Consider the following 18,525-nt stretch of genomic DNA (forward strand, 5'->3'; position numbering starts at 1 on the left):
CGCATTTCTGAACACCGAAAAATTAATTACACATACTTTCAGAAGATATCAATTATAGTACTTGCACCATTATTAAATATTAGGACGTCTATCTTGATTTAATCAAATAATCTTACCCATTAGGGTTTATTAAAAAAAGGACGTCTATGATCGGAGTGCCTTTTCCAGTTTACCATCTTTTGTCTTGAGGAATAAGTGCTTGACATATTAGATCTTTTGGATATTCAGATCTTTTTGAAAACTGATTACTTTAATTAATGCATTTTTTAATTAAATTTAATTAATATTTAATTACCTGTAGTTAACGCTGAGTTAAAGATGAGTAAGTTGGCCGGAATTTGGTTTAAAGTACTCACAGTGTTCAAAAAATAAATTGAGTACCAACAGAGTGAAAAATGAAAGAATTGAGGGCCTAATTGTGATGTTAATTCGAAAATGTGTATTGACGTTTGTCACTATATATTGACTAATTGAAATTGAAGGTTACCGTGTGTAATTGTCTATAAGGAAGGGCACATTGTGAAAAAAAAAAACCTTTTTTTTAATGAAAGCTCGAGCGATGCAGGTTTTTTATAAAAGGAAAAAGTAATAGTTTATTGGGTAAGTTATTAAAAATTAACGTGTTCCCATTTGCCATTTATTTAGATACAATTTTTAACATCAAAAGATTATTTTATCTTGTGAAAAAAACATATTAAATACTTCGTATTAAATCATGTTTTGTTATTCTTTATCCTACGTGCAATTGAATTAAAATTCTCAGACCTAATTTGTTAATTATGCTTGCGGCCCGTCTTATGTGCGACTGCTTGTAAAATAACAAAGTAACCCCTATAAATTCTATAATAATGACCGAGTAACCCTTTAACATTGACCGAGTATAAAGAATAATAATATTGACACAAAATAAAACAAATTAAAACAACATTGACCGAGTAACCCCTATATCACTGACTAAGGCCCTCTTCTTTTGAGCTTCCAGGCAAAGCAGAGCAGAGCAGATTAAATTTCAGCAAAGCACAGCAGAGCATATTTCTGAATAGCAGAGCAAAGCAGAGCAGAGTAGAGCCGAGCAGAGCAGAGCCGAGCCGAGCCGAGCAGATTTCAACATTATTATTAATACTATTATTAATGTTATTATTATTAACTAGTGTGTCGCCCGGGCGTTGCCCCGGGATGTTACTTTGAGTAATTTCTTTTCGTTTTTTTTTAATAAAGTGTTTGAAGTATTACTAATTTGGAATGTAATGTTGAATATTAAAGAGAATATAAAGAATAATATGTGTCTCTATGTTTTTGAGTTTGGATCGATACAATTTTGTATTCTGCATTTAAATACATTTATGTGGAAGAATAGAACATAAATAATTGGTAGTTAAGATGGTAAGGCATGTGGTGTTTCCTCCATGAGGTTAGGAGTTCAAACCTCTTTATATGTGTTTTTAATTAACATTGCCATGGATTATTGAGTGGTGACATGGCGTGATACCATAGGATATTGACGTGGCACCGTGACACAGAAACGATTTTAGGAACGCTTTTTAATATATAAAGTATAGATGTTGTGGTTGTTGTTTTTGTTGTTGTTATTATAGGAACGCTTTTTAATATATAAGTATAGATGTTGTGGTTGTTGTTTTTGTTGTTGTTATTATTATTATTATTATTGTTATTGTTATTGTTATTATTATTATTATTATTATTATTATTATTATTATTATTATTATTATTATTAAGTGCACATATATTTAGGGGAGTGAAAACATAAATATATGTGTATCCTATTTAACATATGTTAATAGTAGAAAGATAAAAGACAACAATTTACTTATATTTATTTCAAAAATATTTCAAAATATAATGATTTAATTAGTAATGATGATTTTACTTATAAATTTGTCTTAATTTTGATATTTTTAACCCTAAAATAATAATAATATACAAAATACTACTTGAAAACAACCTCTTTTTTTTAATTCTTAAATTGTATGAAAAAATTTGAAAATTAATTCAACTCTATGAACTAACAATCAATACCCACATAAAATGTTTCTACATATTGTGATTCTAATATCAAATGTTTATAAAAGAAATTATTATTAATTGTTATTATTATTATTTATTTTTTTGAAAAAATTGTTATAATTATTAGAAATTATTAACTAATAATATTATTAAATATTAAATCTTAATAGTTTGAATTATTAAATATTATTATTGATAATTATTATTATTAATTACTATTATTAATAATTATTATTATGATTTATAAATATTAATTATTATTAATATTAATAATTATTAAAATTATTTTTAATAATAATAATTATTATAATTATTCAAAATAATAAATTATTATCATCAATACAATATTAATTATTATTATTGAATATTAATTATTATTGTTGTTATTATTAATTATTATTTGAAAATAGAGCCAATCAGAGCAGAGCAGATTCCTTTTGAGCAGAGCAGAGCAGAGTATAGAGAGCAGATTCCTTTTGAGCAGAGCAGAGCAGAGTATAGAGAGCAGATTTCATTTGAGCAGAGCAGCTCTAAAGAACGAGGCCTAAATAACCCCTATAACACTGACCAAATAACCCCTATAATTCTAACAAAGTAACCTCTATTATAGTTGGGCACATGGTGTGACTAACAAAATATATGAATTTATGTTATGCTTATGTGGAATTGAATATTTTTAATTTTAAAATAAAATGTTAATATCATTTCTCGTTGGTTGAAGTAATACCTTTTGTTATGTGGTGCTCTAAAAATTACTCTTGAAAAAAGAAAAATGTCTATTTTATTGGGAAAATACACTTTTATAATCCCAACTATTGTTGATTTATTTCTAATAATCCTAACTATGCCTTGATTTTGCCTCAATGATCCTAAGCTGTCAACACCAAGTCAACGAATTGTTGTAACAGGCAACAAGCTAAGTGTCAGCACATGTTTGGTCTAAAATTAAAAAAAAAAAAGAAAAAAGAAAATAATAACTAAAAACCCTAACAACCACCACTTCCTCCCCTTATGCCTTTGCAAAACGCCAGGGCCAACCCCAACTCGTTGGGAATCAGCCGATCGTCTCCCTAACCTCTGAAATGACCGTTTGGACCCTCCTAATCCCGAAAACCATCCTAGTCGGCCTATGCCCACCCCAAACCATAGCCCACAAAATAGAGCGATCCCCGCAACTCCACCTCTTAGGCCGCACAATCCACGCTGCCGCACAACAATTAGAGCAGGTCGAAATCTTCAGCGGCCTCAAATTGCAGTAGCCGACACCACCATCGCCACCAATTTGTGAAACAGCTCCAGCTGCCACCATTCGGCCCCTCAAAAGCCCCAATTTCACTGTTTATTATTCAATATTGTCGCGAGCTTGATGAGGCTGTGTGTGTTTTGGGGGTTGGGAGGGCCAATCGGCCATTTTCGGGGGGGGGGGGGTGTTAAGGCGGCGGCTGATTGATTTCCGATTGGCAGGAATTTCACGGTGGGGGAGGGTTGCTAAATCGGTTTATTTATTTATTTTTTTTTATAGTGTTTTTTTAATATTTATAATATTGAGCCATATGAGCTTACATGTGACGTTTTAAAAAAAATAAAAAAAAAGTAATTCTACCCTTTCATCGGGTAAACGATTGGATTACTAGAAATAAATCAGCATTAGTTGAAATTATCGTATTTTATTTGTGTCGTGATCTTAGAGATTTTTTTTTTTTTTTTTTTTTTTTTTTTTTTTTTTTTAAAAACCTAAGTTAATGTAATGGGGAGGGTAGTGATTCCATTCTAAAATACTAGTAATAAGCAAAGTCCCAAATTTCGTTCCTCACTCTCAATCCTCACTTCTCCAGCGCGCCGCCCACCCCGCCTGTGCCCCCTCCACCGCCGCCGACTTCATCTTCGCCCGCTGCCTCCTTCAATTTGCCGCCCACGCTTGTCTCCATTGAAGACTCAAGACTGGTGGCTTCCACCTGCAACACTTTCTGTTATATTATATAGTTGTTGATAATATTAATTGAGTTGATAAACGATGATTGCGGCAATTTCATGGGTGCCCAAGGGAATAGCAAAATCATTACCAGAAGTTGCTGAACTTCCATCTAAAGAAGAAATTGATAAGTTGCTCCAAAGTGGTGTTCTTCATACAGCGTAATTATTTTTATTTTATTTAATTGTATAATGTTTCAAGCTTTTCAATATTTTTGTTTAAGTTTCTTTTATTATTATTATAATTTATTTATTTATTTTTATTTTTTTATTATGAATGGAATTGCTTTAGTTTTGGAGGTTTTTAATGTGATTACTTATTCACCCATTTAAATGTGAAAAAAAAGCTAAAGTGTTATTTGTGATTTTGGGTTTTGTAAGGTTTTGAGGTAGTGGTTTTGGGTTAATTGTGATTTTGGGTTTTGTAAGGATTATATGTTTCCCCTTGTTTATGGATTTTGCATGAATAATGCGGATTTAATTGTCAATTTTAGGCTTTATGTGTTAGTTGTAAGTTTAGATGTGGTTTGGAAATTTGTGGCACAACGTTGAATGTTATGTCTATTTTATGATCTTCAAGGCTAATGTTTTAACTATGTTACATGGACTTGGGTATCCATGTCCAACATGGATATGTGTCAAAGCATCTGACTTGGCTATTTTGTAAATAAAATCCATGATTTTGAACCAAAAGTGACGTGTCCGAGTGTCATATCCATGTCCGAGTGTTGAGGGTCCAACATGGGTAATCGAGGTGAAATGAAAAATTGAAAAGTCCATGTATGTAACATAGAGTTTTAAGTGTGGTTTGATCAGTATGTTAGATGTATTGGGAGATGGGATTAGTAGTGTATTTCCATGCCTCTGCTATAGGTGCACATGTACTCTTTTTTACCAACATGTTTCTGAGTTTTTTTTTTTTTTTTTTTTTGGTTTTTCTGGTTTCTACAAGTGTATAGAGATGATTCTAGTTTTGATAGTTGGAAACTTTGTCGGGTGGGGTGTGTGTGTGTGTAACATTTTAAGTTGATTGTTTCTGTAGTTTATTGATGCTTTATTTTTTAACGTTACAGTGATGTTGAGGATGATGATGATGAAGAAGAAGAAGAAGACGAGGACATGGAAGCAGAGAGCACCAAGGAGGTTGATGAAGTTGCGCTTGCATCTGTTGCGGCAGAGGCACTTGGCAAGGATTCTGGTGATATAGCTGATGCCTTCAAGGAACTTGACATGGAACATTATGATGAAGAAGACGATGATGGTAGAGCTGACTTATTGCCAGTATCATGTTGTGGTTTTTTGTTTTGCAAGTGACTTCTAATGTTATCTTAGCGTCATTGTTAGTTTTTAAGACAGGCTTCTTGAGTTTTTCTTACTGGTGTGATAATACTTCATCTGAAGATAGGCATTGATGTATTTGTGTGTTCATTTTTTTTTTTTTTTTTTTTTTTTAAATAATAGGCATTGATGTATTTAGTAAAGGGCTTGGTGATGCTTATTATCCCAGCAGCGAATTGGACCCATACCTAAAGGATAAGGATGTAAGTAGGACACTTCAAATTTACCCTCTGGATTCATTTGTCTTTCAATTATCTCTGAAATTGCTATATTGTTTATATTTTAGGATAATGATTCAGAAGAGGAAGAGGACATGATCATAAGAGCAGAAGATTCGATCATTGTTTGTGCACGTAATGAAGAAGAAATCAGTCAACTTGAGGTATTCTGTGAACACATGGTGTACAATTTATTTATTTATTTTTATTTTATGTTTTTGATGTGCATGTGGTGTACATATTTGTTTCAGTTGCTCATGCCTGCCCAGGTATTGGGCAAGTTTGTATGTAAATATCTATGAATGCGTAGTAGCATCCCTTAAGTTATGCTTTACTTGTTTAGTATTGAAAATTTAATTTTGTATCCTAGAGTTATCTCTCTTTGTTATGGGCTTCTGCTGCTTTTAACATTTTGATTTCATTGTTAACTTGCGGTGTGTTTGGATAAAGAAATGAGAAAGAAAAGAAGGGGAGGGAGGTGAAGGGGAGGGAAGGGAAGAAAGATGAGTTTTCCTTCCAAATCTCTCCATTGTTGGAGAGATTAATTTCTTTCAATTTCTTCCCTCCATTTCTCTCCCCTCCAATTCTCTTCTTTTCTCATTTGTTATCCAAATGAAGGAGAGTCCATCCCTTCATTTCCCTTCCCTTCCTTTCCCTCCATTTCCTTCAATCCAAACATAGTGTAAATCTCCTTTTAGCTAGGGGAGGGTTTATTTGTGCTTGCATGTATTGATTGGTTCAATATATACTATTGATAAATATAATAACTTTCAGGTTTATATCTTAGAGGATACAGAAGATGGTCCAAACTTGTATGTTCACCATGATATCATTATATCAGCATTTCCTTTATGCACTGCGTGGCTTGACTGTCCTCTAAAAGGCGGAGAAAGAGGTTTGATACTAATACTTCATAAGATTTTGAGGTTTTGGATTTTAAATATATCATTCAGAATATTGCTTTTTGGTTAGTGTTTATTTGAAGTTGTAGAATTAGATCCTAGTTTCATAGGATTTATTTTTAAGTTTTGAAAACAGAATGGTTCCAAGTTTTCCAACTATTCTGTATTAAAATGTAATACTTTTTGCTGTGGTGATTTTAATTAATATATTCATGTTCACTTTTAAAGTTTGGATCTTTCCTTGATGGGAGTTAATACTAGGCTGTTCTGTAGTATTAAGAAAAAGAGTGAATATGTGAATAGCAGTTTCATGGTAAGCTGACTTGGTTAGTTTGCTGATTGCTGCTGCTGCTTTTCCTTTTGCTTTAGGGTCCTGCTGATGTTTATTGTGCTATTGCCCCAAAGCATATTTTAAATTCATTTACTACAATTTCATTCCTTCCATTTTTGGCAGGAAATTTTATTGCTGTGGGCTCAATGGAACCTTCAATTGAAATATGGGATCTTGATATTGTAAGTACTCAATAGTATAGTGTGTGTTTGGAATATCTATAGTAATATATAAAGAGAAAGGGCATCTTGGGTGATAAATTTCACTATCCCCAAATTGTCCTTCTCAATTTACAAAATCACCTCTCCTATTCCCAATTTAAAAATTAAAAATTAAATTTTATTTTAATAAAAAAAACTACTCTAATAACTCTATCATTGGTTAATAAAAAAAAAAACTACTCTATTCTTTCCAAAAAAAAAAAAAAAAAAAGCTGATCCATCATAACTACTCTTCCACGTTAAACAACCAATTATCCATAAAAAAAAAAAAAAAATTTCATGAGGCATATCTGCTAACTGCTAAGATATGCATGTTATCCCAGTATTTGACGAGTATTTTTTTTTTTTTTTTTTTTTTCCTCTAAACAAATCTCTTCAAACATTATTAGCTTCAATCCTCGAAATCTATAATACCATATGTGCTTTTTAATTTTAGCGTATAAAAGTTTTATATTGTACACATGTAGCGTGTACCTCTTAGCTTGTAGTGATAATAATAAAGCTAATTTTGAGCTTTACTCTCTTCTTATTGTGGCAGATTGATGAAGTTGAACCATCACTTGTATTAGGTGGTATTGATGAGTGTCTTGAGAAGAAGAAAAAGAGAAAGAAGGTTTAACTATTGAACATACTCAGTTTCCTCATTTTGTTTGCAATTTGCTTTCACTTTTATGTTTCCATGTTTTGTAGTTAAATGACGGATACTATGGTTAATAATTAAGAGCTGTCTGTATGATCATAATGTTTGTTGTATGTGATCACAAAAATTGGATTTTCAATGTGATTCTATAAAACTTGATGTACATTCTGAAGTATTATACTGCCTCCATTTCTTTTTAGTTGATATATTAGAGTTGGGCACACAATTCGTAGAGACAAGAGAGAAGGCAAAAGCAAACATATAATAGTATATGTAAACTTGTAAAGCAAGAAGAGGATAGAGTAGGTAAAAGCAAGTGGGTAAAGAAATGTATAATGGAAATGTAAAGGAAACATGTCAACTATAAAAAATCCAAAATAGGAATACGTGTCAACTAAAAAGTAATTGACGTAGTAACTTATGCCATTGAAGCATTTTTTTTATATTTATTTGTTTATATATTGTGTTTTATGCCTTTGAACAGTGTTTTTACCCATTTATTGCACTTGTCGTCAACCTATTATTGATCTGGTGAGCTTTTATCAGCAGCTATAAATGGGGTTTTACCGTGGGTTTAAATTTTTTGTGCTGAATGTTCAAATGCCAGGACTTAATTTATATATATATATATATATATATATATATATATATATATATATATATATATATACGAATAAGATGTTATGAAGGTCCCCCTCCCCCCCCCCCAACCCTTCAGCAAACCATATCAGCTTTGTTCAAGGGGCTGCTATCCACCATTGTTGGTGATGGTGGGTCCCATTCTCTTTCTCCTTTTTAGTTTTCAGTTTCTTCAAATAAATTACCTATGTTTCTCCTTCTAGTTGAGAAGATTTTGTCCCATTTGTGTGGGTTTCCTCTCCTTTTGTGGGGGTTTCAAGATCTCAGATTTTCAGATGACTTGTGTGTTGGTGTTTTCTCCTTTGGAATAGTCTCAAGTTATGTAGGACTATGATTGATGACTTGATGTTGATGATACAAGTGACGATGTTATACAAGAAATATTTTCTCTTAAAATTACGAAGTGATGGACCAGCACGTAAAGTTGTATGAGACCACGAATTGAGAATCTGCTCAAGTGTTATATATGTGAATTTGGATTTTTAGCCCTTTCATGGTTGATTATAGTTTGGCTTCGTTAAATTAGTTTTTGTTGTTGTTGATTGTCAATTGCAGATGTGAGATGACTTTAATTAATGAAAATTAGTGTCTTTGCAGACTGCTTTATACAAATAAAAAATTAGCAGTCAGATTCCAAAATGCTTGAGCTGAGAACATCTGGGACTAAATATAAACGCATTGTGAATATGAATGCTTTGTTGAGTAGATATTATATTTGGTCCTTTTTGGATGTCAAAAGAACAGATGAAAGGAATATTAGTATATGTTATGCTGTATACTTTTATGGGACTTGTAACGTCTTATGCCAAATTTATCACTGGGCTACCGTTAGATCTTATAGTCTAGTTCAGAAACCTTTATAGGTCATTTTTTTTATACTCTTGGGTTTGATCAGATCTATATTTGATTTTCAGTTCTCTTATTTGTTCCCAATTTCTGGCTGATTTGTTTCTTTTGCTGAATACTTCATTTAGAAACCTAAGTTCAAAGAGGACAGCCACACTGACGCAGTGCTTGGCCTTGCTTGGAACAAGGAGTTCAGGTTGAGCTTTTCTTCCCTTTCTATGCCCTTTCTATGCCCTTTTTATTAAAACCCTTGTCCAGCCGAATTTATATATATATGTGTCTTGCTGCTTTGTACTGTATAAATCAGGAATATACTTGCTAGTGCCAGTGCAGACAAAAAAGTTAAGATATGGGACGTGGCTACTGGAAAGTGTAGTATTACCATGGAGCACCACTCTGACAAGGCAAGAATCAAACCTTATCCATTATTTTACCATTGGCTAGAAGATATTGTGGCTTATTTAGTCTACCGCAGATTTTTTTTTTTTTAAATTTTTTTTTTTTTTTTTTTTTTTTTTTTTTTTTTTTTTTTTTTTTTTTTTGAATTGTAAATGAAAGTATGAAACACACATTTTAATCATCAAAGACATTAAAGTTGGTTGCAGCGCTTCTACTAATTAGAAATTCATTTTTGTCAATCACCTTGAATCAATGAAATAGGGTGTCTAAACTGTTGTTAAATGACAAGGTCACGTGATGGAGCTCTAAAGAGCTGTTTCTTAAAGAATTTGTATATTTAGAAATCCTGTAGTGTGGCATTCTGATCCAGCAAGGACAGTTGGAATCAGCTGCCCTTAGATAATGCCAAGATTCTTGTCACCCAATGTGTGAATATTTCCTCACAAGGAAAAATGATCTAGGGGGCTCCCTGCGTGGGGGTTATGTGGCACATACCAGACCATTTTTTACATTTAAAAAAAATAGTAGTTGGTGGGGGTGGGGTCTAATAGGTTTAAGGAAAAAAGGCTAGAAAAATAAAAATGTCTTAAGAGAAATTTAGGAAGAAATGACTGATTGATGAACATTTTGCTGAGGAAAGAGAAAAAAAGTGACAGAATACAAAAAAAAAAGTTAAAAAAAAAATAATAATAAAAAAAATGGAGAGATAAAAAAAGTATTATATCACCGACAAATTTTACTTGTACCTAAAAGGTTTTACTTATATCAGTATACTGATAGACCATCTAGTGGTACTCTGTATTTTTTATTTGCTTAATGATATTTTGCACATAAACCAATATCATTGATTAAACCAATGCATTATTTGCAATCATAAATATCTGTAATTACCAATAAGTTAAAATAATAAAAGTTTATATTGTAAAAGCATAAACTGAGACAAATATAACAATCCCACAAGACCATGCTTTTCCTTAACTATAAATCACTAAAACCGGTCAAAGTGGAGTATGTGAATAGAGTAAAAGTCAAAGTGTTGCAACTTAGAATAAATGTCAATATTTTGTTCTAATAGGACTGCTTGTGCCAGTTGCTGCTACTTCGATAGCTATTTCATATTTGCCTTTCTTGCAGGTTCAAGCAGTTGCGTTCAGTCATCATGTACCACAAATTCTTTTAAGTGGATCTTTCGATCATTCAATTGTTATGGTAATAAACAGAACTTAGCTATAATTAGTACTTCGTATTTGATCAATAATCTTGGTATAGGCATTGCCATCATTTTATGTTAATTTTTTTTTAATGTGCATCAACAATTCCCTATATGTAATAATTATTGTTCTTTTTATTTCAACGTGACTGGTAATCATCCATTATCTTTCTATTTTTTTATGCACTGGATCAATAGTAAATATTATTGTTGTCTCTACATTGTTCTTAATTTTTTTGTAAAGCCAACTAAGACAATTTGTAAATTGGAGAGATTAGATTTGCACTCACCCTTCTATGATTTCAGTTGGGGTATTAATGTTATTCTGATGGATTTAATTATGATGGCAGACTGCATTAGTAATATTAAAAATGTAAAATTTGATAATGATCCTTGTTAAAGCATTGGGTTGTGCTTTCTTTCATTAGTTCCTTGGATTTTTGCCTTTTCTAATTTCTTTCACCATCAGGGTAATGTTTTGTGCTTCCTGCTTCTATCTGAATTTTTTAGATTGGTTATCGTGATTAATTTTATTATAATGTTTGACTGATGAACATTTGAGCAGTGAGTCCCTTTTTAACCATTATCTTTTGTTATTTTGCCACACATTTGAGCAGTGAGTCCCTTTTTTACATGCTAATAAAAGGCTTTTTTTTTTCACATTTGTGGGTCGCTGCATCTACATAATCAAGATGATAGCATAGATTAGTTGGCAAGAAATGTATATCAATGAGAAAGACTTGATATAACTCCTGCTTGGCTGCTTTTGCTTTTCTCGTCGATTATTTTTATATTGAGACACATGTTGTGGACTGTACTCATCAAGGGAGGGCATGTTCTGGGTTTTGTTGTCCTTTTCATTTGCCGTAAATCCCTCATGGTATTTATTCACTATTGCAGAAAGATGGAAGGAAGCCTTCGCACTCTGGATATAAATGGTCTGTTGTAGCTGATGTTGAGAGCCTGGCATGGGATCCTCATACAGAACACTCGTTTGTTGTTAGTGCTAATTAACTCTGATTGTCTCTATACGTCTTTCAGGATGTGGAAAGCATGAATTGTTCAACTGTTTAAAATTTTTGCAATTCCAGGTAAGCCTTGAGAACGGAATGATTCAGGGATTTGACATCCGAGCTGCTAGTTCCAGTTTAGATTCAGAATTGAAGCCTAGTTTCACCATTCATGCACATGACAAAGCTGCCAGCTCTATCTCATATAATCCCTCCATACCAAATGTAAATTCCCTTTCAACCGAATTTGTGCGCTTGTTTTGCTAGCCTATTTTCTTTTCCTTATTCTGGTATTGCTTGCTGCAGCTCCTTGCTAGTGGCTCAATTGATAAAATGGTTAAACTGTGGGATTTGACAAATAACCAGCCTTCTTGTATTTCTTCCCGGAATCCTAAAGCTGTAAGTATATGATTCTCTTACCAACAAAGAAATGAAAGAAGAATATTCTTATTAAAATTTCGTCGATCAAATTATAGACTTTTAGTGTAGAGTACAAGGCTAGGCTTTCTGCAGTAATTGATTTTTTTTGTGGTCACTACTATTTTTTCATGCAGATCTTTGTCTCAGCTTCTAAAGATTTTTTTTATATGTTTTCTTATCCTATAGGGAGCTGTTTTTTCAGTTTCCTTCTCACAGGAAAACCCCTTATGGCTTGCTATCGGAGGCTCTAAGGGAATATTAGATGTGAGTTCATTAGACACTTCTTTTCTGGCGTATACTAAATAATTTTATACTGTGGAATACTAACCTAGAGCAAAAATCGTTGGCAGGTATGGGATACATCTTCTGAGGCTGGAGTTGCTAAGAAGTATAGCAAAAACATTGATAAGAAATCATAGTTTGATGATTTAAAAAATCAGCAATTAAAGGATAAAGCGCATTTTAGGAGTGCTTATCTAAAAAATTTTGGTTTTCTTTTGATTTGATTTATCAATTCTCCTTGCATTCAGATTGCCTTTTTTCTCTTCCTTTTTTTGATTTGAACATTTGTGTACTAAAACATTATTAAATATAAGAGTAAATTTCACTACTATTACAATGAGCTTCACTTGATCTTACAAAACAAGAAGAATAAATTTTATAAGGTCTTGGCTGCTTGAACACTTTAACCTTTGGTCATACATTCATACAAGCTGATAAGATAACAATTTGTATTTCTAGTGGACAGTTTATTTCCAGGAGTGGAGGATAGGAGGATGGTGCTGTGAAAACAGCGGAGTGGCAAATAAGAGGCATGGTAACCTGTAGGCTTTGAGATTTGTAAAAAGGTGTAGTAACATCATTGAATTTATTAAAGAAAAATGTTATACATAGCCCTTAGAACTTTAGAAGGGCGCTCAAAGGGAGTATTGTTATGCAAGGTGCATAACAAAGGGTAAGGGGGTAATTACACAAACAAAGGGTAAGGGGGTAATTACACAAAACATATATTTGGAATTTACAGTAGTACCATTGAATATTTTGTGGTACTATTGTATGTATGTATGTAATGGTACTATATATGTATTTAGTGGTATTAACTATGTGCATTGTGCATCTATAGTATAACTGAATAACCAATAAAACCTTTTTGTAGGAAAGAAGTAAGCAGAAATTTATTTCAAATCAAAATCTGCCAAAGATAAAAGGCTTTGCGGAATAGTATCAATACAAACTAGTTTCGAACTAATTTGATTATCTCGCCTTGTAATAAGATGGGCTATTGCATTTTCTGCTCTACATACATGAGAGATTAAAACACACGGAAATACTTTGCTAGAGACCTAATGTTCTCACAAATCAACCAAATAGGAGAGCACCCGGACTTAGCCTGATTCACATTGCAAACTACATTCAAGGCATTATATTCCATCCAAACTTGCATATGTCCCATTCATTTAGCAACCTGACAGCCATATCTCCTTTAGGGATGTCAACGGGGAGGGGCAGGGGCGGATTTTGGCTTTTCCATCCCCGCCTAATATTCTCATCCCCATCCCCATCCTTATCCCCGCGGCTGGTCCAAACTTCATCCCCATCCCCGCCCCGTCGGGTCAAATTCTAAAACCATCCCCGTCCCACCCCCACTCGGATATCCACCTAATCCCCACCATGACCCGCTTGATCCCTACCTCCTAAATACAACAACACTACATAATTTAAAATAAAACAAAAAAAAATTCATTATTTATATTACACCTTTTTAATTTTATTTTATATATATTATATGTCTATTATATTGTATTACACTATTTTATTTTACATAATTATTTATATGAAGTAGCATAAAAGTATATAATTATTTTTTAATATACAGATGGGTATGGGGTGGCGATGGGGTAGATGGGGCGGAGCGGGGATGAGGTGGGTACAACCTAAAATCCACCCCCGCCCTATCATCCATGACGAGTATGTTTTTATCCCCATCCCTACCCCACCACCCGCCAAACCAGGACCCATCCCCGCCCTAATTGTGGCGGGGATCAGGCGGGTCTCTTACTTGACTTGCCCCCATTGACATCCCTAATCTCCTTGCAGCGGCTTCAGTAGCTTCAACAGACTAATGAGTAGGGATTCTCTTCGCAACTACCCACAAAATTGTGCCACTATTATCTCTTGCAATCGCACCAAGACCACCCCTTTCTCCCACACCAACATAAGCATCCACGTTTATTTTGATTGTACCAAATGAGGGGCATATCCATCTACTCACACCAGCAGGCCTTTGGTTACTAGGAGGCTTAAAAACCATCTCAGCATACTTGATATAATCCTACACCATACGAATGAAACCAGCCAGTATTGCCCAAGTTAGGGGGTGGGGCAACATTTTTGTGCACCTTTTTATTTCTACAGAACTAAATAGCCCAAGCAATTGTCAATATTCTTCTCAGCACCCTTTTGTCAACTTTGTGAGCCATCCATACCAGCCATTCAGAAAATGAAGCCGTAACACCCTAGAAATTCCTTTCCTAAGAACACCTCTTTTACCCTTTTAAAATGCGAAATAGGAATATCTAAGACATTACCGCCACCGTGAAAACGGCTAAGGCAACTATCAAAGATACAAAGCGGAAGACTTAAAATGAAAACCAATTAAAATAAGTCAACTTAAAAGTCAACCAACAAAAGTAAAGTTTAAAACTAAAACAAACGAAGTCAAATAAAATCAAACTACAACTTGGAACCATTAAAGGCCCTTATTCAAAACCAATTCAAATCCAAAACTTTGCATTAGTCCACATATAAAATAACACCATAAATAGTCAATGCATAAAACATATCGTAATCTAGGGATGGCAACGGGTCGGATCTGGACCGGGTCCGGATGGACCCGGATCCAGATCCCTTTTTCAACCATGGATCCAGATCCGACCCGAATCCGTCGGGTCTGAAAATTAGAGATCCAGATGCAGATCCGACGGGTCCACCGGATCTGGGTCCAAAACGGATCCTACATGTTTTGCCCAAACTTTTCCTTTATTTTCAATTTTAACAAATCAATTATTATAGCTTGTAGACTTGCAGTATTCTTCTCAACAGATATGGCTATTCTTATCTCTACATTTAACAAATAAAAGCAAAAGTAAAACAAATAAAAGAAAATTAAATAAAAAAAAAACAAAATTGCAGCATTAATACAAACATAAATATTTGCAGAAAAATAAAAAAACAAAAAATAAATTAATGTTATAAATTATATAAGGAAAACAGCGAAGGGATGAGTCTTGATGAATGGAGGTTGGCCAGCGCTTTGTGAGGGAGCCGACTAGATGGACGTTTGCTCACCATAGTTGCAGACTTGATGGGCTTTAGGGGTAGAGTGAGAAAGTATAATTTAATTTGGGATATAATTTGTACTAGGGGGAGACAATATCTGACTTTCAATTCGTGAGTGACCTAAGTGTCTTTTAGAGTTGTATATTTGGGCTGGGCTATATGTATAACTAGAAATTTTAGTTTTTTTTTTTTTTTTTTTTTTTTTTTTTTTTTTTTTTTCCTGAAAATTATAACTTATAAAACGGGTAAATGGATCTGGGTCCGGGTCTAAGGGTTGGACCCGGATCCAGATCCGTTTTTTTCAGAAGGACCGGGATCCGACCCGAATTCATCGGGTCCAAAATTTGAAGACCCATATCCGTGAAAAACGGATCTGGATCCACGGATCCGGGTCGGGTCCAGATCCATTGCCATCCCTATCGTAATCTAATAGAAACTAGCATGATTCTCTCTTCACTCATGCCCCGTCATGAATATGCTTCATTACCTGAAAAGCTTATCTCTACTTGCTTCTACTACTCTCCATTAAAAATGGGTCATCATAGGGCCAAGGTAAAGACATGGCCAAAACACACAAACACACACAATCAGCAAAGCTGAGTACATTAGCGCAGTTAAACACACTAACATGCTTACACCTATCGCACACACTTACCTCCATACACCTGTTTACAAGCACACACACACACAACATTCAATAAGACTCACTATCTAGACACTAAATGATTTTTTAGCGTTGATTACGCATCGAACGGGTTTCCAACTTTACCTCCACCAAATAAATTGAGGTTAACTGACACGGGAGCTAACCGTGCCAGCGACAAAACCATACATAGGTGGCGGAATTCCTGCGCATAATAATAAATAAAAAGGAATGTACAGCTAGCGTCTTGTACTCCATTAGAAGTTATGATCAAATATAAAGTTACATAACTCCCCCATATGTTCATACTCAAGGTGTATACGTTCCAAGAGTTTTGGTGCGTAATCTCTTTCACTTTACTACGTTGTTAACATATTATTAGACTTGGTGATGACTCTCACTACAAGAAAACAGGGAAATAGCGACGAACTAGTTACGACGGACACTTTATTCCGTCGTAAAAGTGAAAATTTCCGACGGATTTTTATTCCGTCGGATATTTCTGACGAAGTCGATAATTCCGTCGTAAATCCGTCGGAAATTTCCGACGGAATAAAAATCCGTCGGAAATTTTCACTTTTACGACGGATTTTTCCGCGGAAATTACATTTTCCGACGGATAATTAGTCCGTCGGAAATTTCCAACGGATTTTGCGACGGAATATAATATATATTTTTTTTAAAAAAAAAAAAAACCTTAAGAAAACCCTAAATCCTAATCTTCTTTTCCGCCCCTTTTGACCTTCTCCCTTCCTCTTTCCCCTTCTCCTCCTCTCCCCTCTCTCCTCTCCCCTCTCCTTCTCTATTCGTTCTCTGAATCTCTGCTTTCTCCTCTTCTTTCTTCTTCTCTTTCCTCTTCGTTCTCCATCCCCGTTTTCCTTCTCCTCTTCGTTCTCCTTCCCCCTTCTTTATCCTCTTAGCTTCTTTCCCCTCTTTATCTCCCACCACCAGTACTACCCACCAGCACCGACATCAACAACAACAACACCAACACCAACAATAACACCAACATCGACTACGAAAAACAACAACAAATTCCTCCAATTTCGCCCTTTCTCTCTCCTCATGAAGAAAACAAAGGTTTTTAGGCCAAATTCGACCATGAAAACTCTAGATATAGAGTTTTTGTGGTCGAATTTGGCCTTCTAAACCCAATTTCAAGGTTTTATTATGTCGAATTAAGGTATGTGTAATTTTTTTTTATTTTTTTTGTTGTTTTATCAGTTTTTTTGAATTTTTGTGTTCGAATTTTTGGGGTTGGGTCGGGATTCTTTTTTTTTTTTTTTTAATTTTTGGGTTGTGGTTGGCTTGTTTCGGTGCCGGTAGTGGTGGTTTTAGGTGGGTGGTTTTGGGTGGGTTCGATTAGGGGGTCGGTTAGGTGGGTAGGGGTTCTGGTGGGTGTTTGTGTGGGTGGTGGATCGGGTTAGGGTTCTAATGGGTGTGGTTGTGGGTGTGGGTGGTGGATCGGGTTAGGGTTCTAGTGGCTGTGGGTGGTGGGGGTTAGGGGGGCTGGTGAAACGGGTTATGGGTGGGCTGTGGGTGTGAGTGGTGGATCGGGTTAGGGGCTGGTGGTGGGGGGTGGTAGCTAGTGGTTGTCGGTGGTAGATCTGGTGGTTGTGGGTGGTGGGGTGGTTCTGGACTGCTGATGTTGGGTTTTTTTGGTGGTTGGAGGTGGTGATACACCGTGCCCGTGGTGGCACGACGTATTTTTTTTAAATTTCATAAAAGCAATTTCCGACGGAAATTCCGTCGGAAATTTCCGACGGAATTCAATCCGTCGGAATTTTACGACGGATTGTTGTGGTACCTGAAAATATTTTTCTGGCGGATAATTTCGTCGGAATAGTGTTTCTGACGGAAATTTCGTCGGAAAAGTTCGTTTTTCCTACAACATATTTTCCGACAACCTCTTCCGACGGAATTCCGTCGGAAACCCTATTTCCGACGGATTTCAGGGTGTTTCCGACGGAAATTTTCCGTCAGAATTTAGCCTATTTCTAGTAGTGTCTGAAAGCATAACAATTCAATCAACAATAATTATTCAATCAACAAACATACCAATTTAATTCTTAAATATTTAGTGACCACATAATATTAATGTTGAACCCTTTTTAATTCTACCTAAGTGTCAAAGACACCTTAAACGCATAAAGCACCAAAAATCCTATCCCTTGGTGTTAAAAACACCTTAAGTGCACAAAGGCACCAACATACATTTTATTCCTTGTGTACATAGACACTTATATAGCTCTTCCCTCATGCTTAAAGCATCAATAAAATTATATGAACCATCATAAAATTCCTTTTCAATATTTCAAACCAAATTAAACATGTAGTTTAATTAAACGTGCACTCTAACATGCCATAAATAAA

General features: G+C 34.5%; 1 protein-coding gene across 1 annotated transcript; it reads left to right on the top strand.

Annotated features, from left to right (window-relative positions):
• The first annotated feature begins 3,766 nt into the window (after positions 1 to 3,766).
• Positions 3,767 to 12,797, top strand: LOC145594803 (uncharacterized). Its single transcript, XM_081651135.1, has 15 exons — positions 3,767 to 4,158; positions 5,070 to 5,257; positions 5,458 to 5,537; positions 5,621 to 5,716; positions 6,327 to 6,447; positions 6,909 to 6,967; positions 7,545 to 7,619; positions 9,260 to 9,327; positions 9,439 to 9,535; positions 10,665 to 10,739; positions 11,641 to 11,739; positions 11,832 to 11,975; positions 12,057 to 12,149; positions 12,357 to 12,434; positions 12,521 to 12,797. Exons 1-15 carry the CDS (start codon positions 4,040 to 4,042, stop codon positions 12,587 to 12,589), a joined length of 1,461 nt encoding a protein of 486 aa, XP_081507261.1. The 5' UTR covers positions 3,767 to 4,039; the 3' UTR covers positions 12,590 to 12,797.
• The last annotated feature ends 5,728 nt before the right edge of the window (positions 12,798 to 18,525 follow it).

Source organism: Chenopodium album, chromosome 19 (assembly GCF_948465745.1).
Source record: "Chenopodium album chromosome 19, dcCheAlbu1.1, whole genome shotgun sequence".
NCBI classification, from domain to species: Eukaryota; Viridiplantae; Streptophyta; class Magnoliopsida; order Caryophyllales; family Amaranthaceae; genus Chenopodium; species Chenopodium album.